At 38.5% G+C, this 27,450-nt stretch overlaps 1 protein-coding gene across 2 annotated transcripts in view; it reads left to right on the top strand.

Annotated features, from left to right (window-relative positions):
• Window positions 1–27,450, top strand: part of MYO16 (myosin XVI) — a 575,450-nt gene that overhangs the window by 430,527 nt on the left and 117,473 nt on the right. For both annotated transcript variants that reach the window (XM_039547002.1, XM_039546990.1), the window contains 3 exons: window positions 14,551–14,703; window positions 15,116–15,316; window positions 24,661–24,736. In XM_039547002.1, the coding sequence (XP_039402936.1) occupies window positions 14,551–14,703; window positions 15,116–15,316; window positions 24,661–24,736 (430 nt within the window). The remainder of the gene's footprint in view (window positions 1–14,550; window positions 14,704–15,115; window positions 15,317–24,660; window positions 24,737–27,450) is intronic.

Consider the following 27,450-nt stretch of genomic DNA (forward strand, 5'->3'; position numbering starts at 1 on the left):
ACTGTCCCTCACTGCAAAGTAGCCCTCTTTTTCATTTACATGTTCTTTAAATTGAATTTAACCTAGTTTAAAACAGTATAAAAATAATTCGGGGAACTTAACCTTTTGTTTCTGATTACTGTAAGAAAATGCATTCGCCTCAGTATGTGTTTGCTTGTTTTTATGAAAAATATGTAACTCTTTCCAAAAAAGTTTAACGTACTCCAATTGTCCAAATCTGCCAGATTGAGAACATTTAAAATTATTTTGAATTTCTCTCATTTTTAAAAGAGACCAATGGGACTTTCAATCTAACTGTTTTTATGTTAAGAGTGACAATATGTTACTAAATCATATATAAAATGTAAGCAGCTATTATAAAACAGGTTTGAAGATGCATCGTATGTCTCTGGAAAAGGGAGCAAGATAATTTTGGTCAGATAACATGTTCACTCCATGGAATGTGTTGAGTGAGAAGCCACTAAAGTGTTGAAATGCCGAAGACAAAGAATGAATTAGTCTAGTGATAGTTAATGAACAAATGAACAGGCTAATAAATGCCAGGGAACTGGGAAAAGAAACTTAATTATCTCCACACCAAAAGCTTGATAACTTCTGAAAGCAAGACGATTAAGACTTGGCACTAACTAGGAGATGAGTTTTACAGATCACATAAAAGAAGAATGCTTCAATGTTAAAATCAGTATTGGGTATGCTGTTTAACTTGTATTTGTTTAGCATCAATAGTTTAAATACATAAATCTTTGCAATAGTAGGTCAAGTCATTCTTTCTGGAACAACGTTAGCAAAACAGTGTACATAAGTAACTAAGAGTAACTGCAGTAGAGGTTGATAGTAGAAAACCATTGCACCACAAGTTCAAAAACTGATAGCGTAATAATAATGCAAGAAGACACAGGCTAAGAGCATTATTGCTCATTGAAAATTAAATGTCCAATACAAATCAAGAGAATCATGGAATAATTTGCCCTATAAACTTAAAAACTCCTTTAAAAATGTCCCAATGCATGTTTTTAGCTTATATGGTCATGTGACCCTCTCTGTCAATATCAGTACTCTGGCAATAATAGTAGTAGCACTTTTAGGTGAAAGGTAAGTGAATCTCATTTTTCTCTCACTTTCTATGGTTTGTCCTTTTATGTTCTGTTCTATTCTGTTTTCATTTTACTCCCCCTAAAATTATTGGAGGTATCCACTTTTGCCCTGAGGGTGTTTAATATTATCTTATTTATTATGCATGTTACCCCCAAAAGTCCCAGTTAAGAGTGAGGCCTAACTGTGCTAGAAGCTGTACAAGCACATAGGCAGATATTCTCCTTGCCCAAAGGAGTGTGAAATCCAGTTGAAGAGAAGACACATCCAATGAATATAAGAAGCAGTGGGAGGGAGGGAGGCTGAGGTTATCAGTTATTTATGCCATTTTCCCAAATATTTGTTTCCTGCAATGTTGACAAGAAGCCCAAAAAGTTTCAGAAGAACCAGTCATGGTGCTCCAAGAGTAAAAGCAGCAAAGAGTTCTGTGGCACCTTATAGACTAACAGATGTATTGGAGCATGAGCTTTCGTGGGTGAATACCCACTTTGTCGGATGCATGACATCTGTTGTCGGATGCTTTCATGGGTGAATACCCACTTCGTCGGATGCATGTAATGCATCCGACGAAGTGGGTATTCACCCACGAAAGCTCATGCTCCAATACGTCTGTTAGTCTATAAGGTGCCACAGGATTCTTTGCTGCTTTTACTGATCCAGACTAACACGGCTACCCCTCTGATACTTGACTCCAAGAGTAAGATTCACATTACCTGTATAAAGTCCGAGTACCAGCACTCGCGGCAGGTTTGGATAATTTCTGGTGGTGCCCAGAATGGGTCCAAGTCCCACCTCTCACCTCCCCCACCTAAGGCTCTGGGAGAGAGTTTGGGTGTAGGAGGGGGTTTGGGCTCTGGGATGGGGCAAGGGGTTGGGGTGTGGGAGGGGGTTCGGACTCTGGGAGGGAGTTTGGATGCGGGCTCTGGGGTGGGGCAGGGGGTTGGGGGGCAGGGGAATGTGGGCTCTTGGAGGAAGTTTGGGTGCAGGCTCTGGGATGGGGCAGGGGGTTGGAGTGTAGGAGGAAGTCATGGGGTCAGCGCTTACCTCAGGCAGCGCCAGCTCCTGAAACGACCCACACACCCCTCTGACAGCAGCTAGGTGCTCGGGCAGTGCTGGGAGACACACGCACCCCCGGGGGCCACAGAGATGTGATGTCTGCTTCCAGGAGTGGCGTGGAGTGGGCGTGCAGGAAGCCACCTTAGTCCCGCTGTGCTGCTGGTGGTAGCGGTGGCAGCCAGGGGCCCCTGGCCTGGGCCCTTTTAAATCGCCCGGGGGTGGCAGGTGGGGCCAGGAGATGCTCTGGGGGAGGCATGCAGGGGTGGCAGGTGGGGCCAGGGGAGAGACCCGGCCCCGAACATTGATGGAGCCAGGCCCCCAGGCCCTGAATATTCCTGGAGCCCAGGCACCATGGGTCCATATAACTCGCCACCCCAGGGCTTTATACAGAGGTTGGGAAGGGTAAAATCCTCATCCACAATCTGAGATTAGGATAAATGTATTGTACCACAGCTCTTCCTTTCTCCTGCAGCCACTAATCCAAGCAATAGACTGGAATAACAACGATGGTTAGTTGTTGAATAGCACTTTTCACCTGCAGACTCCCAAATGCTTTGCAAAGGAGGGTATGTATCATAACCTTCATGTCACAGGTGGGGAAGTAGAGGCACAGAAAGGTTAAGGAACTTGTCCAAGGTTATACAGCAGATGACAGAACAAGGCACAGGATCCAGATCTCTTGACTCCTGGTCCCATGCTCTATCCCCTGGACTATGCTGGACCACCACTTGGATGGAGCTTTAGGGCCACAGGACAATCATAGATCCTGTGGCTCCTCCCTGGATTGTGCTGCACTTTTCAACAGCCTCTGTGTGTGAGGTTGGTTCAGAGCCATCCTCAGGCATGCAGGAAATGCACAGGTCTACCTGCATGGCTGCTTCATTCAGGGTTCCCCCGTCATAGTTACAACATGGAAGTTAAGTGGCATAGAAGGTCTTGTACTCAAAGGAATTTCATCATAAATTTATCTATAAGTGGGGAATAAAATAACATTTCTCAGGGTGTTTCCTCTTCAGTTACAGCTTGCTGAGACTTCTGTGTTTAAGGATTCAATCATGTGACCTATCTTAGTCAATACAGTCATTAAAACTATTTTAGATTACATCTCTGATTGCCTCAGCTAGTTTCTGGAAATCTAAGCGTGTAAATTCATTGTATGTTATGTAGATAGATAGATGTAAAAAGAGAAGATGTTACATGACTCAACAGAGAACATCAGTTATATTTTATAGATTATCCATTGTCTTTACTACAGAGTGTATGGCAGATCCACGAGTAATGCTCTAGAGGTTGTGTGAACAAGTGACATAGTGTTACGTGCCCAGCTCTGCACGCATTCCCACTTTTTTTTTCAGAGCCCCATATGCACGGGTAAGCAGTGGTGTAGCCCTCATCCCACTTGCCTCTGCATCAGCCAGCAGAGCTAGGCAAGCACTGGGACAGCACAATGGGACAGGGCGCACACTGATTAAAATGCTGTTTCTGCTGTGGGAGGTAAGAGACAATACACTGGCCATGAGCACAATGCCTCAAGGAGCAGCTGCAAGTATTTCACTTCCCTCACTCCAAATGTGACAAATGGCTTAGAGCTCCATTTAATAGGTAAAAATAATATCTGTCATTTAAGTCAAGATCTACCACCCTATTTTCACAATAAGGTTTTCAAGTCTTATTCTTTAACTTGTACTTGGATTTGATTGTCTGACCTCTTTCTATACCATCTCTCTATTGCCCTGGCCATTTCTCTCTGCTGCTGCCCCAATCTCCGATCTGTTTTGTCGATTACCACTCATTTCTTTCTTGTTGTTTGATTACTATTAGGACATGTCTAATCTTCCCAATAAACCAATTATTTTGAAAGGTGGATATATCAAAGTGTACACTAGGTACCCAACATTAAAATAAGACTTTTTTATGTTGGTCACATCATATCTAGAAATAAAATAATTTATCTGAAACTTAGGTTTACCAACTATATTCTGTTTGTGATGGATGGAATATCATAGAAAGGAAATTATAAACCAAATTTATAAGTAGCTTTCCACAGCAGCATCAGTTTTTACACAGCAAATGCTTGATTTGTTGGGAAGCAACTAAAGTTCTTGAGTGGAAAATTTGAAGCCAGTTTGAAGTGTTTAATTCCAAATTCTTTTAAGGAAAGTCTGTTGTTGTTGTTGTTGTTGTTATTATGTAATTCATATATCTTCAGAACAATTTAGAGAAATATTCTGCTTCTTGCTGTAGCACTCTGCAGATCACTCATATTTATATTAGAAGCTTAACACAATATTTGGTTTCTGTTGCACTATATTTCTGGCACAAAGAACTGGTTAAAAATTTGAAAGTGGAAAGCAGCTTGGGTTACAGTGATCATGAAATGATAAAGTTCATGATTCTAAAGAATGGTAGTAGGGAAAACAGCACAATAAAGAAAATGGATGTCAAGAAGGCAGACTTTAGCAAACTCAGGGAGTTGATAGGTAAGATCCCCTTGGGAAGCAAGTCTAAGGGGGAAAACAGTTCAAGAGAGTTGGCAGTTTTTCAAAGAGACATTTTTAAGGGCACGGGATCAAACCATCCCACTGCAAAGGAAAGGTAGGAATTATGGCAAGAGACCACCCTGGCTAACCAGGAGATCTTCAGTGATCTGAAACTCAAAAAAAAAAAATCCTACAAAAAGTGGAAATAGATGAAATTACAAAGGATGAATATAAACAAATAACACAAGTATTTAGGGACAAAATTTGAAAGGCCAAGTCAAAAAACGAGATTAAACTAGCTAGAGACATAAAAGGTGAAGAAAACATTCTACAAATACATTAGAAGCCTGAGCAAGACCACCAATAGGGTAGGCCCCTTACTCAATGAGGGGAAAAGGCAATAACAGAAAATGGCAGAAGTGGTAAATGACTTTTTTGTTTCAGTTTTCACCAAAAAGTAGTAGCAATTGGACATCTAACATAGAGCATGATAGTGAAAATTAGGTAGGATCAGGGGGGAAAGAACAAGTTAAAAATTATTTAGACAAGTTAGTTGTTTTCAAGTCACCTGGGTCTTATGAAATACGTTCTAGAATACTAAAGGAGCTGACTGAGGAGATATCTGAGCAATTAGCGATTATCTTCTAAAACTCTTGGAAGATGGGAGAGATTCCTGAAGAGTGGCAGAAGGCAAATATAGTGCCAGTCTATAAAAAGGAGAATGAGAACAACCCAGGTAATTACGGACTGGTGATCTTACCTTCAGTACACAGAAAGATAATGGAGCAAATATTTAAACTATCAATTTGCAAACACCTAGAAGATAATAAGCTGCTAAGAAACAGTCAGCATAGATTTGTCAAGAACAAATCATGCCAAACCTACCTAGCAACTTTCTTTGACAGCCTTGTGTATAGGGCCTGGAGCAGCGAACCGCGGCCACTGGGAGCCGCGATCGGCCGAACCTGCGGATGCGGCTGGTACACAAACTGGCCCGGCCCGCCAGGGGCTTTCCCTGAACAAGCAATGGAACAAGTTTGGGAACCACTGCCCTAACGGATTTTAAGGATATTGTTTAACATGGGAGTTGAATCTGCACAGAAGAAAAAATCTTTTGTTTTGTAGAGTATCAGAGGGGTAGCCATGTTAGTCTGGATCTGTAAAAGCGGCAAAGAGTTCTGTGGCACCTTATAGACTAACAAACATATTGGAGCATGAGCTTTCGTGGGTGAATACCCACTTCGTCAGATGCAGTTCATGCTCCAATATGTTTGTTAGTCTATAAGGTGCCACAGAACTCTTTGCCGCTTTGTTTTGTCGGGGGTTCACTTCTGTTGAATCTCAGGGTGCAAGCTACTATGTAATTGTTTTGTTTCTATAATGTTTCTGGGTGTAATAGGTGCCGCTTTGTTCTATTTTATACATGCATAGTAACAATAGGATTAAAAACCCCTTTATTTAAGGATTTTTGTGAAGAATAAACAAACCTAATGGGATTAACAATGCAGAGAAATATATCTTTCTTTTATGCCACCAGGCATAGAGTCTGGTTTTGAGATCATAATAGATTTCTGCCATTGACATCAGTGGGGGCATATGCCTACTTACTGCAATGAGGTATTAATGATGGTAATATATGGTTGTCTGAAGGCAGGTATATCTTATTTCATTTGAATATAAGGAACAAAACTATTATATAGAACACTACTGCTGCATAAAGCAATAATAATTAATAAAAAACTAAGACAAATGCATAACAAATAAAAACTAATGCAGGAATTCCAAATAAATTATTAGAAATTGAAACTATTAATGGAATACATAAAATATATAGTTAGAGCTGGCTGGAGAATGACAATTCCATTTCCTGACAACTTTTGAAGATCACCAAAAAAAATTAATTCCACATAGGACCAAAAATTCTTGCTCTCTCTCCCCCCTCCTATATCTATCTGTATATTCAAAGTTACCAGAGAGTCCATCTTGGACTTCAGAAACCTTCCTCTCAAAAACTTGGTCAGATTTTATATACATCCATGAAACGTTTCAGCTTTGACAAAACTGTGCATTTCAATGAAAGTACATTTAGTTGAAACTATTGCAACTAGTTCTATACATAATGATGTGGATGTCTCATAAGTGCCAAGCAAAGCTCTATGAGGAGTCTTTGCAATCAACTACTCTGTTTTGTTTTGTTAGAGTGGTCAGGACAAGAGAAGAAATCCCCAAAATATTTTCTGCAGTAATGAGTGATTGTCTACATTCAAGTTCTAAATAACTTCTCAATCCATGCTGAATAAGTAGAAGATTCTGCCTTGTATCTCAGGATTACTTTTTTTTACTCAAGCTAGAGGACACCTTTCTCAATTAGACTTGACAGGGGAGCTTCCTCATCTAGGCCTATACGCCACAGCTTAATAGATGGGTTGATAAAACATCTATAAGCTTTACTCAGCATGCTGTATAGGCATTTTCAGAGAGAGTAATCTTCTTGCATGACCAGAGAATATGAAAGAGATTTTCAAGTGGTTTACATCTACAGCATTAAAGTTGATTGACAATCATCAAGTTTTCTTTTTACAGTCTCTAAGTTATTTGGCAATATTTGTCAAATGTTATCTTATATACAAGAAAGAACAAGTGATTGGGAAAGCTTTAATTAAATTATAGTTGCTTAGTTGAGGTCAGGAACTATTTCTGTCTCCCACTTGCCTTTGGATTTGGGGAATGCTTATAGGTTGTGTTATTTAGTCAGCTATAATTGCCACCAAAGTATGGTTGTTAGAATTTCCAATTAGGATACATTATTTAATATGGTGATGAGTTGAGGATTTACTTTACCAAGTACCATCAAATTTTACCAGTTACTGAAAAAGACATAGAAGATACTTGTTTTGGTTTAATAGTATAGAAACAAAGAGTTCCATTCTGGTTTCCCATAATTCTTGCAGTACTTATCCTGCTTCCCTTTGTAAATTTTCCAAGTTCCAAACTAAGCCACAAACATCTCCTTGCAGTAGAAGTGGACAGCTAGTCTGATTCAGTAAAAATGTGTGAGCAATAGACAGTTTAGTTGTTCTGAACTTTAAGTGGTCATTATTAAAGATTATAGAAGGATTATAGATTGTAGAGGGTCCAAAATTTTTATCTACCAGGAGACTCAGAGAAGATACACTTCAGTTGGCCTTGTCTATACAATTGCGGTAAATTGACCTACTCCAGTTATATATATCCACCTGTATAGAAATGGGCACTCTCATACAGAAGAGGCACATGATGGAACCAAATAGAAGCATGTAAATAATAAAAGAATAAGATTTAATTAAAGAAGCACCATAGTTAATGTTAAGTGGCTTAGGCAAAAGTGAAGCAAATCAACAGAGCTTAAAGGTGTTTTATGTAGTATTTACTGTATGGATAATTTTCCTCATGTTAGTTTCTCATATTACTGTTACATTTCCTTCTAAGTTTGATGCAGATGTTTGTATAATGTGTGCTTTTACGTGGTCTGTCATTTCTGTGTACTTTACTAGAAAATATTTTACTGTGTAGTGTTGTATTTGATATGGCACTCAGTAAGAGAGGCTGGATTAGCAGAATTTGTTTAGTATAACTTAGTTTTAGTGTATTATTTAAATGTTAGCTGTTTGAATTATTACATTAATCTGTCAAATTGCACTCTGAAACTTTGCAATGGTATTCACCCTACACTCTCTGTAAGAGACATATTGGGATGGTAGAGAGCATGACAAGAGTGCCATTCACTTCAACAATCGCTGGCTGGCCTAATGGTCCACTGGCAGGTGTCATTAGACAGTGTAATATAGAGGAGCCTTTGCACTCCTCTAAGTTATGCTGGCATGAGTATGGTGGAAAACCATTCTCAATATAAGGGAACTGAAAACTAGAGTTGGACAATTTTTTTTTTTGGAGAATAGTAAATTTGCCTAAAAATGCAGTTTTGAGCCATCCAAAAAAAAAAATTGGGAATTTGAGTAGAATTCAGCAATTAGTTTTGGCCGGAAAAAAAATTAGGAAAAAACTTTGAAAAAGTCAAAGCCCTTTGTTTTGACATTTTCTAAATTACCCATTTTGATGTTTTGTTTCTAAATGAATCATTTTGTATCAGAAATGATTTATTCGACTCAAACTCTCTTCCCCCCTCCCCAGTTTTTCACATTGGTAACAAAAACTGGAAAAAAAACACCCCAGTTTCAGTTCTGATTTTTAACCTGAGTTAATTATTTGCTCAGTCTAGTGCCATCAGCTCACTTGCAGCTCCCCACCTCCTCTCTCTTACGTTTCCACTTCCAATGCTTCCTAGAATCACCTAAGGAGTCAGAATTTACTCTTTCTCTGTGCTTAGTGTGTCTACCAATTGAATGCATCTACAGAAATCTGAGCTTGCTTCTTGATACGTAGCCAACTGAACTTACTTTCCTTTTTGATTTCTGTAGCAGAATCCACTCTCATAAGTTCAGGTGTGAGGATCTGAATGACACATTTCTACTTGCAGTATCTTAGCATTGAAAATTGAACTGTTTCTGTAGTATGCTGCAATGTATTTGATCAGTAAAATTCACATTGCAAAGTATTGTTTTCCTCTAATAACCTCCTGTGTTCTGTGGAAATATGGAAAGCCTTCACAGAATAGCATGTTGGATTTTTATGATTGACTCAAGTATTGTACATCAGACATTTTCAAGATGTGACTACAATGTTCCCACTCGCCAACTCCAATTACATTGTCTAGTAATTTTGCTGCATAGTCAGTCACTCTTAAGGTACAGTATTCCATTTGTTTAATGATTTTCAGAAGAACTGCATGTGATTAAAAGGAAAGACAGGAAGTATGGCAAGAGACCACCCTGCTTAACCAGGAGATCTTCAATGATCTGAAACTCAAAAAAGAGTCCTACAAAAAGTGTGGAAACTAGGTCAAATTACAAAGGATGAATATAAACAAATAACACAAGTATGTAGGGAACAAATTAGAAACACCAAGGCACAAAACAAGATCAAACTAGCTAGAGACATTAAGGGTAACAAGAAAATACAAATACATTAGAAGCAAGAGGAAGACCAAGGATAGGGTAGGCCTGTTACTCAATGATGGGGGAAAAACCATAACAGAAAATGTGGAAATGGCAGAGGTGATTAATGACGTCTTTGTTTCAGTTTTCACCAAGATGGTTGGTGATAATTGGACGTCTAACATAGTCAATGCCAGTGAAAATGCGGTAGGATCAGAGGCTAAAATAGGGAAAGAACAAGTTCAAAATTACTTAGACAAGTTAGATGTCTTCAAGTCAGCAGGGCCTGATGAAATGCATCATAGAATACTCAAGGAGCTGAGGAGATATCTACATAAGAACATAAGAATGGCCATACTAGGTCAGACCAAAGGTCCATCTAACCCAGTATCCTGTCTTCCAACAGTGGCCAATGCCAGGTGTCCCAAAGGGAATGAACAGAACAGATAATCATCAAGTGATCCATCCTCTGTCACCCATTCCCAGGTTCTGGCATACAGAGGCTAGAGATACCATCCCTGCCCATCCTGGCTAATAGCCATTGATGGACCTATCCTCCATGAATTTATTTAGTTCTTTTTTGAACCCTGGCATCCTCTGGGAAGGAATTCCACAGGTTGACTGTGAACTGTGTGAAAAAATACTTCCTTTTGTTTGTTTTAAACCTGCTGCCTATTGATTTCATTTGGTGGCCCCTAATTCTTGTGTTCTGAGAAAGAGTAAACAACACTTTCTTATTTACTTTCTCCACATCAGTCATGGTTTTATATACCTCTATCATATCATCTCTTAGTCATCTCTTTTCCAAGCTGAAAAGTCCCAGTCTTATTAATCTCTCTTCATATGGCAGCTGTTCTATACCCCAATCATTTTTGTTGCCCTTTTCTGAACCTTTTCCAAGTCCAATATATATTTTTGTAATGGAGTGACCACATCTGAGTGCAATATTCAAGATGTGGGCATACCATGGATTTATATAGAGACAATATGATTTCTGTCTTATTATCTATCTCTTTCTTAATGATTCCCAACATTCTGTTCGCTTTTTTGGCTGTTGCTGCACATTGAATGGCTATTTTCAGAGAACTATCCACAATGACTCCAAGATCTCTTTCTTGAGTGGTAACAGCTAATTTAGACCCATTATTTTATATGTATAGTTAGGATTATGTTTTCCAATGTTCATTACTTTGCATGGATCAACACTGAATTTCATCTGCCATTTTGTTGCCCACTCACTCGGTTTTGAGAGTAGTCCAGTTTAAAAACTGCTCTATGACCTTTTTAATTTTAAGTGCCAGCAATCTGGTTTCATTTTAGTTTAGGTGGAGCCCATCCTTCCTGAATTGGCTCCCCCTTTCCCAAAAGTTTCCCCAGTTCCTAATAAATCTAAACCCCTCCTTCCTACACCATCGTCTCATCCATGCATTGAGACCCTGCATTTCTGCCTGTCCAACTGGCCTTGCACGTGGAACTGGAAGCATTTCAGAGAATGAGTCATTAGCAATTATCTTTGGAAAGTCATGGAAGACGGGAGAGATTCTAGAAGACTGGAAATGAGCAAATATAGTGCCAATCTATAAAAATGGAAATAAGGACAACCTGAGGTATTACAGTCCAGTCAGCTTAACTTCTGTACTCGGCGAGATAATGGAGCAAATAACAAAGCAATCAGTTTTCAAATATCTAGAATATAATAAGGTGATAAGTAACAGTCAGTATGGATTCGTCAAGAACAAATCAGGTCAAACCAACCTAATAGCTTTCTTTAACAGGGGAACAAGCCTTGTGGATGGGGAGAAGCAGTAGATGTGGCATATCTTGACTTTAGTAAAACTTTTGATACTGTCTTGCATGACCTTCTCATACACAAACTAGGGGAATGCAACCTAGATGGAGCTACTATAAGGTGGGTGCATAACTGGTTGGAAAACAGTTCCCAGAGAGTAGTTATCAGTGGTTCACAGTCATTCTGGAAGGGCATAACAAGCGGGGTCCTTCCCAGATCAGTTCTGGGTCTGTTCAATATCTTCATCAATGATTTAGATAATGGCATAGAGAATACACTTATAAAGTTTGCAGACAATACCAAACTGGGAAGGGTTGCAAGTGCTTTGGAGGACAGAATTATAATTCAAAATGATCTGGACAAACTGGAGAAATGGCCTGAAATAAATAGGATGAAATTCAATAAGGACAAATACAAAGTACTCCACTTGGGAAGGAACAATCAGTTGCACACATACAAAATGAGAAATGACTGCCTAGGAAGGAATACTGCAGAAAGGGATCTGGGGATAATAATAGATCACAAGCTAAATATGAGTCAACGCTGTAACGCTGTTGCAAAAAAAGCAAACATCATTCTGGGATGTATTAGCAGGAGTGTTGTAAGCAAGACACAAGAAGTAATTCTTCCACTCTACTCCATGCTGATTAGGCCTCGACTGGAGTATTCTGTCCATTTCAGGGCAGCACATTTCAGGAAAGATGTGTCCAAATTGGAGAAAGTTCCGAGAAGAGCAACAAAAACGATTAAAGGTCTAGAACACATGACCAATGAAAAAAACTGGGTCTGTTTAGTCTGAAAAAGAGAAGACTGAGGGGGTCATGATAACAGTTTTCAAGGACATAAAAGGTTTTTACAAGGAGGAAGAAGAAAAAAATGTTCTTAACCTTTGAGGATAGGACAAGAAGCAATGGGCTTAAATTGAAGCAAGGGAGGTTTAGGTTGGACATTAGGAAAAACTCCCTAACAGTCAGGGTGGTTAAGCAGTTAGGGAGGTTGTGAAATCTCCATCATTGGAGATTTTTTAAGAGCAAGTTAGACAAACACTTGTCAGGAATGGTCTAGTTAATACTTAGTCCTGCCATGGGTGCAGGGGACTGGACTAGATGATCTCTGAAGATCCCTTCCACTCCTATGATTCTATAATCTTGAACTCATGGCAAGTTATTTTAAGTAATTAACTTTTTTTTCAATATTCTTGTGTAAAATTAAATGGTGTCTGGTCATGAATGTGTACGTGGCACAAATTTTTCTCATAATGAGGATTCAGATCCTTTGTTAAACAAAAGATAGGTTTTTTTATGTTATAGCTGTCTCAAAGTAATGTTAAGATTTTTCTGGAAGAAGGATTCTGTAACTGGAATTAGAATTCTGAAACTGAAGGATAATACATTATGTAAAGTTATATAACAAAGTATCTTTTCCTGAATTTATTGCTTGTTTGTGTAATTCAGTCTTCTAGTTTCAGTTTTACGTGTTTGAGAAAAAGTAGTGACATTAATTAATTTTGAGAAATATCACTTTAAAAATAGATGGTTGCATTTAAGACTTTTATTTTGTATTATTCTGTATTTGGATATGTACTCAATTAATTATAAAATTGATTTTTGTTTTTGTTTTGGATTTTTTTATTGGTCATGCTACACAGCTTCACTGAAAAGTGATTGCAAGCAGATTGCATTAGTATTAGGTTTTAGAGTACAAAAGCTGTTCAGAAATGTCCATTATTTAGAGTCTTTTTGCTGATCTTAATGGTAAACCAGGTACTTTCAAGACTGAACTACATATTTTAGTCATTTAAAAAAAACATAATTGATTGATTGATTGGAACTATTTTTACATCCTTTATTCCTGGATGACACAGTTTCTAGCCAAAATAAACATGTGACTAAGGTTTAATCTGAAAAGAGACTGGATGCATTCAGTCTTTAATCGTTCCTCATAATTCAGTTCTTCCAACCCTCGGTTTTCTTAGTATTGTTTTATACAGTAGTTATGACTATTTCCCACTTAATTAGAATAAAATACTTCAAGAAAACCTCTTCCATGAAGTAACCAAATATTTATTCTTCCACAGGCTGATATCTCTATTTAAAAAAAAAAAACAGTCTTGGAAAATGTCCAATCAAGACAATTACATCTCAACTATTGTGTGTGCTTTCTGAAGAAAATATTCTGGGGGGGGTTGTTTCTTTGTTTGTTGTCAAAAAGCTGCATACTGGAAACTAAGTTTTCCATTTTCTGCCAAAACCCAAACATTTCCAGCTGGAAACGAACATATTTTGATGCATTGCCCTGTCGGAATTACAGTTTGGCTGCCTCATGTCCCCATTCTCCTCTATTGGTTGGGCTCTCCAGCCAGGCTTCAGCTCCCATTATGCACTATGGCCATTGGAGACCCATAATGCACTACCTCCCCTCACTGTGGTGTTTTATGTAAATGTGGTGTAATTCCACTTTAATAAGTGGAATTATTTGAGATTTACACCAGTATATCAGAGAGTACTGGTAAAATTTGGACTAATATGTAGAATTCACAGTAATCAGTATAAACGGAGAACTGTTTCCTCTCAATTTAGTACTAACAGTACTGTGTTTCTCAAACTGGGATCACTGCTTGTGTAGGGAAAGACCCTGGCGGGCCAGGCCAGGTTTGTTTACCTGCCCCGTCTGTAGGTCCGGCTGATCGCGGCTCCCACTGGCCGCAGTTCGCTGCTCCAGGCCAATGGGAGCTGCTGGAAGCGGTGTGGGCCGAGGGACTGACTGGCCGCCGCTTTCAGAAGCCCCCATTGGCCTGCAGCAGTGAACCATAGCCAGTGGGAACTGCGATCAGCCGGACCTGCAGACGGGGCAGGTAAACAAACCTGGCCCGGCCCGCCAGGGTCTTTCTCTACACAAGCAGTGATCCCAGTTTGAGAAACACTGTAATAGTAGTTACAATGTACATTTCCCCAGTGCCTTCCTAATCTCTGGTTTAACAAGAGATCACACATTGTACATCAACATTTCATCAAGTTTGATATTAGACACAGAGTAAAGCCTGTATTGATGAATTATTTTGTAACTTTCTATTACTTATTTTTCCTTCTTTTTACAACAGCTGTGTGTGAACATGATCAACGAGAAGATACACCAGTATATCAATGAAGTGCTTTTTCTACAAGAGCAAGCAGAATGTGTACAGGAGGGAGTTACTATGGAAACAACATATTCTCCTAGTAACCATACAGAAGCCTTGGATTTTTTCTTTCAGGTAGTTTTCAAACCCATTTATACACCATTTATATTTATACACATGCTCTCTGTGTTAGGCTAATAAAAATCCAGGCTAGCAGTTTCTGATTTAGGTGTCTCTAGAGAAGGTGATAGGGGCAAAGAGTTCATAGAAGGAGGCCTCCATAACTGCCCTGTGCACCAGTACAGGGTAAAGGGTTTGGCAGAGGTTAACTGCCTTTACTGATCCACTACTCTCCCCATGTGGGGTCCGTATGCATTTTTTGTAGATGACCATCTGATGTGCTTAGCAGACTTTAACCAAAAGGTTTTTTTCTACAGTGATACACAATTCTGTTTAATAAACAAGATATTTTACTGTAAATGGAAGAATAGTATTCTGCCTATGAGTAAAAACAGAGAAATCTAAGATCATCCATTTTTCATTTCAGAAGCCATCAGGTTTTTTGGCAATGCTAGATGAAGAAAGCCAATCCATTTGGTCAATAGAACAGAATCTTTCTAAACGCCTTCAGTCGTACCTGGAAACCTCAGACACAAATGCAGTATATTCTTCCACAAAAGATGGAAATGGCAACGTTGCACCAAAGGATCAGAGTTCCACCTTCACTGTTATGCATTACGCAGGAAGGGTAAGTGAGTGGAGGGAAGTGAGTAATTAATCATATATGGTTAAGGAAAAGGGCAGTAAGGACAAAAGATTCCTCAAAGCTTCTGAACTAACAACTTCTGACAGCTAACAGAAAGAGCTGAGTCCATTATAAACAAATCAGTTTATCTGACAATACGTTGTTAGAAAGAATCTAATATCTCAAAATTCATAGGCTGTCATTCATAGTTTATACTCCTTTACATAGGTGCTGACTACGTAGGTCAGTGTTTCTCAAACTGGGGTCATAGCTTGTGTAGGGAAAGCCCCTGGTGGGCCGGGCCAGTTTGTTTACCTTCCCCGTTCGCAGGTCCAGCCGATTGCATCTCCCACTGGCCGCGGTTCGCCGCTGCAGGTCATTGGGGGCTGCTGGAAGCGGTGGCCAGTAAGTCCCTCGGCCTGTGCCGCTTCTAGCAGTTCCCATTGGCCTGGAGCAGCAAACTGGCCAGTGGAGCCGCGATCGGCTGGACCTGCGCACGGGGCAGGTAAACAAACCGGCCCGGCCCGCCAGGGGCTTTCCCTACACAAGTGGTAACCCCAGTTTGAGAAACACTGATGTAGTGTGTGTGTGTAGATATATAAGCTTTATGTCCTAGGTTTTATACGCCCTGTGTTATATCAGACAACTATGCCCTAGGTTCTTCCCTTTTGGGGCAGGGAGAAGACAGGAAAGGTAAGCTTGTTAAACAGGCAAGTTGATCAATGATGAAAACTGATCAAAACCTCAATTTCACTATAGTTAGTTAGGCTACCTGTACAAGCATGATTAACTGGGATATCTGATTACTGTACTTAATTACAAATGTATACACCAGGGGTCGGCAACCTCTGGCACGCGGCTCGCCAGGGTAAGCACCCTGGCGGGCTGGGCCAGTTTGTTTACCTGCCGCATCCGCAGGTTCGGTCGATCACAGCTCCCACTGGCCACGGTTCACCTCTCCAGGCCAATGGGGGCGGCGGGAAGCCGCAGCCAGCACATCCCTCAGCCCACGCCGCTTCCCGCAGCCCCCATTGGCCTGAGACAGCAAACTGTGGCCAGTGGGAGCCGCGATCAGCCGAACCTGTGGACGCGGCAGGTAAACAAACTGGCCCGGCCCGCCAGGGTGCTTACCCTGGCAAGCCACGTGCTAGAGGTTGCCAACCGCTGGTATACACTATATTGCGCGTGCGCGCACACACACACACACACACACACACCAAGAGAAATGAAGCTTTTCACCAAGAGTGCATAACACATAACTCTTCATCATGCCAGTTAGTTAGAGCAACATTCTCCTGCAGTACTGCTCAGTGTAGCAAACATATTGGACTTAGATAGTGTGGTGATAGGTGCTGTATAACTACGATAGCTAAGTAGATTGCATGACATGATGTTCTATTGTAATTATAAAGATATGTCAGAATAGTGCTAGAATGCTGCCACGCCCCAGAACAATATGCAGGTTGGCATGAATGAGCAGCAGTGAAGCAGTTAAGGAATGAAAATTAAACTCATAACAAGAACAATAGGCACATTGAAAAAATCACATGAGGGTGAGGGAAGGGAGGAACATGCTTGTGGTATCCTCTTACAAAACACTCAGTAGGACCATTAATTAAGATCAAAGCCTGAGGTACCTAGTTCCAAAACTTAGGACTTGAGTAGTAAATGGTATACCTTTCATTAATTTGTGTTTTATCCTTAGAATTTCATTTTATTAAAGAGACTTTGGGTTTGACCTTTCCCCAGAACTATTAATGATGATTAATCTAAAGTATGAACAATGGGCCAGCGCCTCTGCTGATGTAAATCCCCATAGCACCATTAAAGTCAGTGGAGATATTCTGTACACCAGCTAAGGAGCTGGCCCAGTGTGTGCAAGACCTGACAAGCTGTTGATAGGATACTGACTGAGGGTAAGAGGCTCTTTTGAAATGTTAAGGCATCCCTGTTTGAATGGTGATTGAGCATTTTTCAAAAATACATTTGCATTTTTCATTTCTCCTGAGATCATTATTTTACTATCACTGGGTATCATTTCTAATAACAGAAGAATAGTTGTTTAATAAATAAGTACATAAAATGCAGATTTTCCCAAACTAGTATAGCCTAATGGGTTCTTTTAAAAAAACACCCGAGGAATTTTAAGGGATTTTACTTTTGCTGATCCTGTTCTTAAGCTTGTGCTGTTACTACATTTTGTTCAGTGCTTTATGGTGCAAATTGCTAACAAATCAGACCTTTAAATATATTAGGTTTTATTGGCAATCCAAAATCAGATTTTCATACAAAAAGTATCAGTATATTTTGGCAGGTTTTGGTAGCCATTGTTATACTCTTGTTCAATTAAATGTGTCTGAAGTAAATGAAGTGTAAAGGAACACTTGGATGACTTATTGACTTTGGAGATCTGAACATTTAAAACAAGGGGGCCTGATTCTGATTTCACTTATACCGATTTTACTCTGATGTAACTCTCTTAACTTCAATGAAGTTTCTCACGATTGACATGAGTGTAAATGACATGTGAATCAGACTTAGAGGGTAGAAAATGAATGACCAGTACAAAGGCATTTGATAATTGAATATGGAGCTTTCAACCCTCTCCCATTTAAAGTCAGTCAGTGTGTCTAGAACCAGTGTGTATTTGGTAGAAAGTTACAATGGATAGAAGTCTTCTGTTAAACAGTGGAGGGCAGACAGCCTGATGTCCTTAGGTAGCTCAAATTATTGTTGCCACATATTTCTTAGTCAATGTGAAATGGTTTCTTCACACTATGTGGTACAGAACAAACAAATCGTGCTAGCACTTCACTCTGGCCCTCACAGGGTATCGTTATGACCCAGGGCCCTATGTGGCAGGTGGTTTGGAAGCCCTGGTGCCAGAAATTCTGGGTTCTTTTCTTGGCACATGCATTCACTGTATTTGTTGTGAGATTGTCAGGCTGATTTCAGTGAAGAAAACATTACCAGATGCTACATGGGTATTGACAGATGTGCATCTGATATTGCAGAAAAAAGTGCAGCAGCAGCCACCTATAATAATACAATATAAAATTACATTTGTTTATTTCTTTGATTTATGGGTGCGGGGTGGGAGGGGAGCAAGGAGTCAGGAAGGAGAAGCAATAGTGTGTGAGAGAAAGATTTTGAGGGTGGGAGATTGGAGTGATGCGTTAGAGAGATTTAACAGAATGAGGCAGGTGTCGTGGAAAAAATAGTATGTGATCATATAATTAAAAAACGTACCATAATGGATATGCACAATCGGACAGAAGTAGGGTTTCACAGGTATGTGCATTACTTTATCTCTGAGTTTTAATTCTGCAAGTGAACAGAACACCATATCATCTTTATATATAATGTCTGTTTGTTCTAGGATGTTAGTTAGCACTTAGCATCACAGTATGTAAGTGCTTAAAGGAGCATAAACAGAACAATAAGATCTTTTGTGGGGTTTCTTGGTTTTGTTCTTTTGGAGCAGTGGGAGAGGAACATGACTTTGAGTGTTAGGATTTTTTTAAAAAAATCAATTCTGATAGCAGGATTTATCAAAAAGTTGTTTTACACCTTGATCTGAACACCACCAGGCTAGGGCTTAGTCTGATCTCTTCTGGAAAGGGGTTGCACAGCTGGGGTCTTGCTTCTGAGAATGCTTTGTTCCCAGGGTCTAATACTCAGAACCTGGGTGTATTCCGCTACATTTTCCCTGTGGTGTATAGTTTTCTTGAGGCATCATGGATGAAAAGGCAGCCTCTGAAGTAGCTAAGTCCCATACTACATACTATGAATATGTATTGCTGAATCTAATACTGTAAAGTGCAATATAGAATTTGGAGATACTTGGATTCAGAACATTGACATCCACATGTCTCCGGCTCCCACATGCCATCGGGGTTTCTCATGAATTATGTTACTGATCTGTTAGCATTGCTGATGGAAGTGATTTTTTTAGGGCGAAAGGATAGTATTCCATTACTGAACATTTGCCAGGGCTCAAAATATCTCTTTTCTTATAAATGATATTAACATACCAGTAAGTAAATCTGAAATATATCATCCTAGTACTGTGCTAACAGCCACATCTTAAACCATCAGAGACATTTAATGTACTGATACTTCAGAGATTCTATCTGCATGTTATCCACATTATCTGAACAATTTGTCATTATAACTCAAGCTTTATGCAGCCTAAATTTACGAACATATTAACAAATTTGATAGACCCCTTGACATTACATACCTTGCCACAGTTTTGACCTACAGAATTGTAATAAACTGATCAGACCAAAAGACCAGCTTCTTTGCTCTTTAAAGCTGTTTACATAATGTCCTTTAAGTGCAGATCAATGTCCGTTCAATTTCCCAACTATGTATGTGTCAAAAATACCGCTCTCAACTGTCAACTCACCTTCACCAACGGGAGCCTTGTGTGAGACAGTTTTACAGCCCAGGCAGACTCTGAAACTGAACCTTTAAATCAAAAGACCAAATAGAGGGATTAATCAATAGGGAAGCTTTTATTTTCTTTATTTTTTCCCCAGGCTGAATCCCCAGACATAACAATCAAATCAGTCTACTCTAAGTTATACCTGAGCCACTAAAGGTTATTTGACAAAGATGTTCTCTTTCACAGAGAGAAGTTAATTGTGTTTTTTTATATCAGACTTGATTTTGGAGGTTCATTTGCAGGTCTTCCCCCCCCCCCACCCAAAAAAAGAACCCCCAAGCCTCCTAGCCAATTCTTGCTGCTAAATAGATTTGCGATCTTCATGGTCTATTATTTCTATCAGTGTGTTCGACTAAATCATGTCAGAATATATGAAGAATGTTCACTTAACAAGGCTTAGGTTCTAGAAAGAAAACTAAAGAGATTGATAGGTTCAAGCTTTTAAGTGATCTCACTGTTTCATCAAAGACTTGATAGCTTCTTTTATCTACATCTTTATCTTCTGGCAGGAGAGTAATAAATAAAATACCAATGAGGGCCCAGTGTGTTGATATCTGCACTCAGTGTGTTCATTTAAATTATGCAAAATGATGAATGTGTTTTTTACCATTAACCGAATTTAAATGTTTTAACTGCAAATTAAGACCACTGTCTACATCTTAAATGTCTTGCAGAGTATCACGGTGAGATGCTTTTATCAGCATGAAATGTTAAATTAATTTTACATAATGTGGATAACCCACCACAACAATGTAATACTATCAAAACAATGCAAAATATGTTTATTACACTATCTCATTATTAAAATAGCCAGGCATTACTTTTTAACTGATTTGAATGCAGATGCACTTTGAGCCAGATCAAAGTTCAAATCCTGATAATTCTTTCCCAATTATCTTTGGGGTTCTGGTTTGAGTCCATTAAAGCTCTGAGTCATAAATTCAGATATGTACTTTCCCTATTTTTTTTAAAGGGGCTAGTCCCCAGGTTCTGCTTTGGCCTATTATTGACTCTGTGGCACTAAAAATAGTGAAAACTTTTAAGGGTAAACTAACTGGGTTGTAGAAAATAAGGAAGAAAAAACCCTCCCCTCTGAACTTAACCCACTTTAAGATATAAACTCAAACCATACATTTATTTTAACTGAAACCAGATGTCATGTGGTACTGTACATATGACTGTGTTTAATTTATACTGTGTTAGCACCCAATGACCCCAAACATTATTTTAGGTGCTGTTCAAATACATAAGTAAACATAGTCTCTGGCCCAAAGAGCTTGAAATAAGATGCAACAAACAATTGTAATAAACAGCAGAAGGGGAGTGGGGAAAGTGGAAAGGTGTTATAAGGATAGGGGTATGCAGTTACATAGGCTGGCTATGTGCACATTTGGATGGTTCTGAATAATTTACAATTAAAAATATTAGCTTGACAGCAATTCAGTGTAGCCATTTCTTGTAGGCATCACAGCAGAAGCTGATGCTGAAGAATGGATATGAAGAAGGAGTGGATTAATTTTTGATTAGTCTAGGAAGCATATTTCATGCATAAGGAGTGTAGAAATTTGAAAGTGTAGAGATTTGTGAGAGAAGTGGACAAATTGACATTCAAAGCTAGCAGCACTGTCTGAGTGGATGACTGAATGTACAAGGCTGGCAAAGAAGTAGAACATCTTTTTACTTATGAACTGAGCACATGTGAACTAGAATCACTATGAGATAGTACATATGAAGCCCCACAAGACCACTTTTACAGAATCACTCTCCGTTAGTTGAAGCATTGACTTAATTTACCATGTCAGCAAGAAGAAGTGTGGGTATATATATACACAGCAATAAAAAACATGCAGCTGCAAGTCTCAGAGCCCAGGTCAACTGACTCAGGCATGCAGGGCTAGCACTGTGGGGTTAAAAATAGCAGTGTAGACATGCAGGCTTTGACTGGAGCCTGGGCTCTGAAACCCGGCAAGTGAGGAGGGTCTTGGAGATCAGTCTCTTGCCTAAGCCCAAATGTCTACACTTATGTTTAGCCCTGCAATGCAAGACCTGCAAGCCTGAGTCAGCAGACTGGGCTTTGAAACTTGCTATCACAGGGTTGTTTTTGCTATGTAGATGTACCCTGTTAATGAGAATAGTAATTTCATCATAAATAAGATTCCTAATAATTGTTTTACGTATCACAAGTAATATAAGAAACGTCTTATTAAAAAAAAAAAACAGCATTTAGTACTGAATTATATCAGTACCCCAGGTTCCCAAATTTGTTCTCTTCTATGCAGACATATAAGGATAATTTATTATCTTCACCAGCTTTACTTACTATAACCACTGATGGTAACTCTTCTTCTAATTTAGTTAAAGACTAACACTCTCAGTTAAGAAATGATGTTATGGATTTGTAAAATAAGTGCTGTAAATTATTTTTCATGGAGAAATATGGTGGAGCATTTACTTTAAGGACACTAAAAGCATTTAATAGAGTACTTTAAATTATACTAATAGTTTAGTAAATATGCTGCCTGTTCATAAGGAGTGCCATTAGAGAATTACATAATATTGCATCTGTCATAAAAAAAAAAAGAAATGGCATGCAGTTCTATTGTCAGGCCTTTTCTATGACAGATGTCATACTAAGTAAATGATGTAATTAACATAACATGTTATATTGATCCAAGTCATATAATCTTTTTTCATGAGTAATACAGGCAGTCCTCGACTTTACAATGTTCAAGTTATGACGTTTATAAATTGTCATCGTGTTTCAACTTTACAACATCGGTTTCGACTTTACAATGCTCGATACAACATTGTTCCTATGGGAAATTCGAGTTATGACGTTTTTGACTTAAGACGCAATTTTCAGGAACCAATTGTGTCGTAAGTCCGAGGACTGCCTGTACAGCATTATATAATTGTGAAATGACCTAATCAGAGCAACTTATTTTACTGATCAGTATTACTAAGTGCCTAAGTACCATAAGAGCCTAAATTTCTTTGAATGACACTGGGACTGAGACTCTACATGTCTATGTAATATTAAAAATGGGACTTAAACTTACATTGGGTACAATTTTGAAAGGTACCCAATGTGTAATATTAATGCAGGCCTTGCTTGCAGCCTTAGTCATGGTTTGCATCTGCTTATAATTGTTAGATATGAGAGAAATCATTTTAGCATTTTAACATACGTATAATGTTAAATGCAAATTAAATTTGGACATTTGAATACAGAAAATCAAGAAACGCAAATTTAAAGGTTTCATTAAGAACCACTTTGGGTTCCATTTACCCATCAGCATGGACAACTGTGCTCCAGGAGTGACAGACACATAAAGTAGGGAAGGTGGTGTTTGCATTATTGTCCTACGCTTTGTTATGCTATTTAAGTATCTTACACTGTGGCTATCACTGTGGTATCTGAGTGCATTCCAGTAATATATTAAGCAATATGACTGTGATCCATCACATGTGGGTCTTTCCTTTTTTCTCTCTTCCTCTACTTGGGGGAATAATTGTGTGTGACTGGTTTTGCTGTGGTTGGGTTTTGTTTTTTGTTGGAGGTGGATGTCTGCAGTAGTATGTGCTTTTCTTGTCGATCACTCAGTCAAAGAAGTGCATTCTTTTTCTTGGAATAAAAAGTGGGGAGGTTTATTGTGGTTCCTAGATCCCATAGGAGTTGCTCCTACAGTCTTGGGCAGGCCCCAAGAAGGCTCTGTCTCCTGCACAGGTAAACTTTTCCTATGCAGTAGACAACTTCATTGTGCCAGAGGAGTGAAACTGTTGTCTGGGGTCCACACCCCAGCACTTCTAGTGGTGTTTTAGTTTCATGTCCCAGGGCCTTTGAATTCCTTGAAGAATAGGACCAAGATCTTGAATCTGATCTAGGTGTTAATGGGGAGCCAGTGTAGAGACCAAAGGAGATATTTGAAGTACTCATGATACCTTTTGTTGCTGAGGAGAAATACTGCTGTATTAGTTGCAATACCTAAGGGCTGTGAGTTTCGTGTCCAGGGAGATTTCATTTCTATAGTCTATTTATGAGGTAACAAATATGTAATAGAGACCTGTTGTGCTGTTCCAAAATACAGCCTTTTACTGGAGGTTATCTTCACTCTGTTTCTTTAAAAATGTGACATAAGTAAAAAGAGCCTGAAGAAGGACTGTACTCATAATCAATTCTCTGTAGACTCCCACCTGAAATGTACTTACAATGTCCTACCTCACAGTGCTGCTGTGAGGATTAACTAATGACTGTGAAGCACTTTGTAAGCTTAAAATGCTATAGCATGGATATAATCACTTGTGCAAGTTTTCTCTGTCCCTCCACCTAGCCTCAATGAGCTCATTGCCTAGTTGATTCTGATGAGTCTAACCTTGTCTGGCTATCTAGCATGTCAACAAAATAACTCTGCATCTCTCCACAAAGTCTCAAAGCTACACACACACACACACTTACTTAAAATTACACACAAAAGTACAAAAGTTCTTAACAATAGTACTTTATTCAAACTGTTTCCTTCAAATGCAGCCTACGCACTAGTCGTCAAGGGCATTTAACTCTATGGAAAGCTTGAAAGCATAGCAACAAGCTGGTTTTGATCTGTTGGGACACAAAGAAATGATAGATATCACTCAAAATCCTAAATCTGAATAATTTTGAAGTGCATGTATCTCAAAATCAGTTTGACTTATTTTCAGCACACTTTGCAGAAACAGAATAAATAAGGCCAAACTAATTCTAGTTAAAATTATTGGTGAGATTGGGGGAAACGGGGCTTATCTGGTTGCAACCATAACTGTGCAGCTAGAACTATAATTTTATATTTGACTTTACAGCGAAAAGATTTTTAAATGCAGTTTTAAACATTACTAATTATGCCATTATATTTGACTGCAGGTGACTTATGAAATTGTTGGAGCTATTGAAAAAAATAAAGATTCACTTTCACAAAATCTCCTATTTGTAATGAAAAGTAAGTGCTTTTTTGTTGTTAGAATGTGCCACATTATGCCTTGACTTTCTAATCATTACCATTGTTTTATAAAATATGTCATCCACAACTTAATAATTGAAAGAAACTTTTCATTTTAAATACCAGAAATAATAATACTCTTACTATAGTATACATTGTGTACAAGTTATTTTGAAGCCCAATCAAAACTTTAATTTAAACAGGCTTTTAACAGCTGTACATGTAAAACACTTTTCTGTGACGTTAAGGGTATGAATTTTGAAAAGATTTTTCTAAAGACTAATGAAAACAACTAAGGTTTCTAAAGTTATACCAATTGTAGCGGGATTTATTTAATTACTAAAAATGACTCAAGAACTGCTACTAAAATGGCATTTTGGGGGTGTGCCTGTATTTTTCAGTAAACAGACAGTGTGTCTAGGTGAGTAAAAGGATTCTGTAAATTTGGTTCAGTGTGCCTAATCTATAATTCTTGCATCCGAAGAAGTGGGTATTCACCCACGAAAGCTCATGCTGCAAACCGTCTGTTAGTCTATAAGGTGCCACAGGATTCTTTGCTGCTAATCTATAATTGTATGTCTAGTAATAATTTTGTAGACATCCTTGTTTATTAATGATTTATAATTAGATAGTTAAAATTTCTTGTCATTTTATGTTTACCTTTGTCTTTGTATTTAAAAATAAATCCACTTTCCTCAGAGAAACATGACAGTTTATCTTCCCGCAGATGTTATCTTTCTTTCCCTAGACCACTGCAGAGTATTTCAACTAAGATGTTATCTATTATATTTTATGCCACAGAAATAGAGATCTTCTGATGTAATATTTGCCTTCGGGATCAACACTGCTAGCAGAATATATTGTAGAATATATTGACTTCCTAGCAATTATACAGTGAAATTAGCTAAACTCTCTGATAAAGTCATTGCTGCATTTCAAAGACAAACAGTATTGGCAAAAATATGAGCCTTTAATAATATTATGAATGAAGAAAAAAATAAAGAATTGATCTTGAATATATTCCTATTTATTATAGTTTTAGCAATATTCTAGTTCTTTGTTTGAATTTAATTTGTATTATACTATTCCTTGTCCTGTATGATGATATGTTATACAGTGAGTATAAGAAATGTATATAAACCTAGAGTGTATTCCAAAGGTAAAAGACAGCGAGCATTATTCCTTTCTATCATGTAGTCTCTCCTTGTATTTTCAGTACTACATTATGGATCCAGTTGAGGCAGTCCTTTTATAGGGAAAAAGGGGAAATTGCATTTAATATAAACTCTTTGATATGATTAATGTGAGTATATATAATTTAGAAGTCAAATATCAATAGATCCAACTAATTGAAGAGGACTAAATGTAAAATTTTCTAAAGCACCTTCTTATTTTCAAAAGTGACTTAGGCACATAGAAGCCTAAATCCCATTGACTTTCAGTGAAACTTAGGCTCCTAAGACCAGATTTACAAAGGTATTTAACCAGCTAAAGATGCAGATAGGTACCTAGTAGGATTTCCAAAATTGCTTAAGTGAATTAAATGCCAACTCCCATTGATTTTCAGTGGGTCTTAGGGCAGGTATTCACTAACCGCCGGATTGGCAGGTAGAGATCGATCTATCAGGGATCAATTTATTGTGTCTTGTCTAGATGCGGATAAATTGACCCCTGAACGCTCTCCCGTCAACACCTGTACTCTAGCTCATAAGAAGCAGAAGCCGCATATCTTAGGTCGACCCCTGCCCCCAGTGTAGACCAGGGTTTAGGCTCCTCAGACACACACACACACACACACACACACACTCCTAAAAGCCTATGTCACTTTTGAAAATGGGATTTAGACTCTTAAATCACTTTGAGGTTTTTGAAATTTTTACCCTGCGCCTAAAATAACAAACACACAGAAACAAACACAAAGACCTGTTAGCATAGATTGTGTTGATTCTAATTTTGGGGGACATCTTGTTACTGCTTCTAATGATGGCACTGGACACACCCTTTTTAACTGAGGCTACTGGTCAGCCCCTTGGATCCCGCTTTGAATAGAGAGTAGTGGTGGTCTTACTGAGTCTAGTTCTCCTTAAATATATGATTACTGTTATGTTAATTATAGTAGTATCTGCAACAAAAGGGAAACAGATCCATTATCTTGTTAATTTACACAGTCATGAGTAAAGAGCAACCTCTGGAACAGGGGTCAGCAACCTTTCAGAAGTGGTGTGCCGAGTCTTCATTTATTCATGCTAATTTAAGGTTTTGTGTGCCAGTAAAATATTAACATTTTTAGAAGGTCTCTTTCTATAAATCTATAACTAAACTATTGTTGTATGTAAAGTAAATAAGGTTTTAAAAATATTTAAGAAGCTTCATTTAAAATTAAATAAAAATACAGAGCCCCCCAGATAGTGGCCAGGACCTGGGCAGTGTGAGTGCCACTGAAAATCAGCTCACATGCCGCCTTTGGCACATGTGCCATAGGTTGCCTACACCTGCTCTAAAACTACTGCTTGTTATGCTAAATATTATGATTTTACTGTTAACTCATCTTTCCATTCCTCAGTCCCACATCCTACTGCATGTTTGTCTATTTCGTCCACACATTAGGTCTTGTCATAATCCTAGATTGTGAGGTCTTTGGGCAGTGACTGCCTTTTTATTTTTTTTTTCCAATTTGTTTATATAGCATGTTCAACAATAGGCTTTTGACTGGG

This window comes from Mauremys reevesii, linkage group 1 (genome assembly GCF_016161935.1).
Source record: "Mauremys reevesii isolate NIE-2019 linkage group 1, ASM1616193v1, whole genome shotgun sequence".
In the NCBI taxonomy this organism is placed as follows: Eukaryota; Metazoa; Chordata; order Testudines; family Geoemydidae; genus Mauremys; species Mauremys reevesii.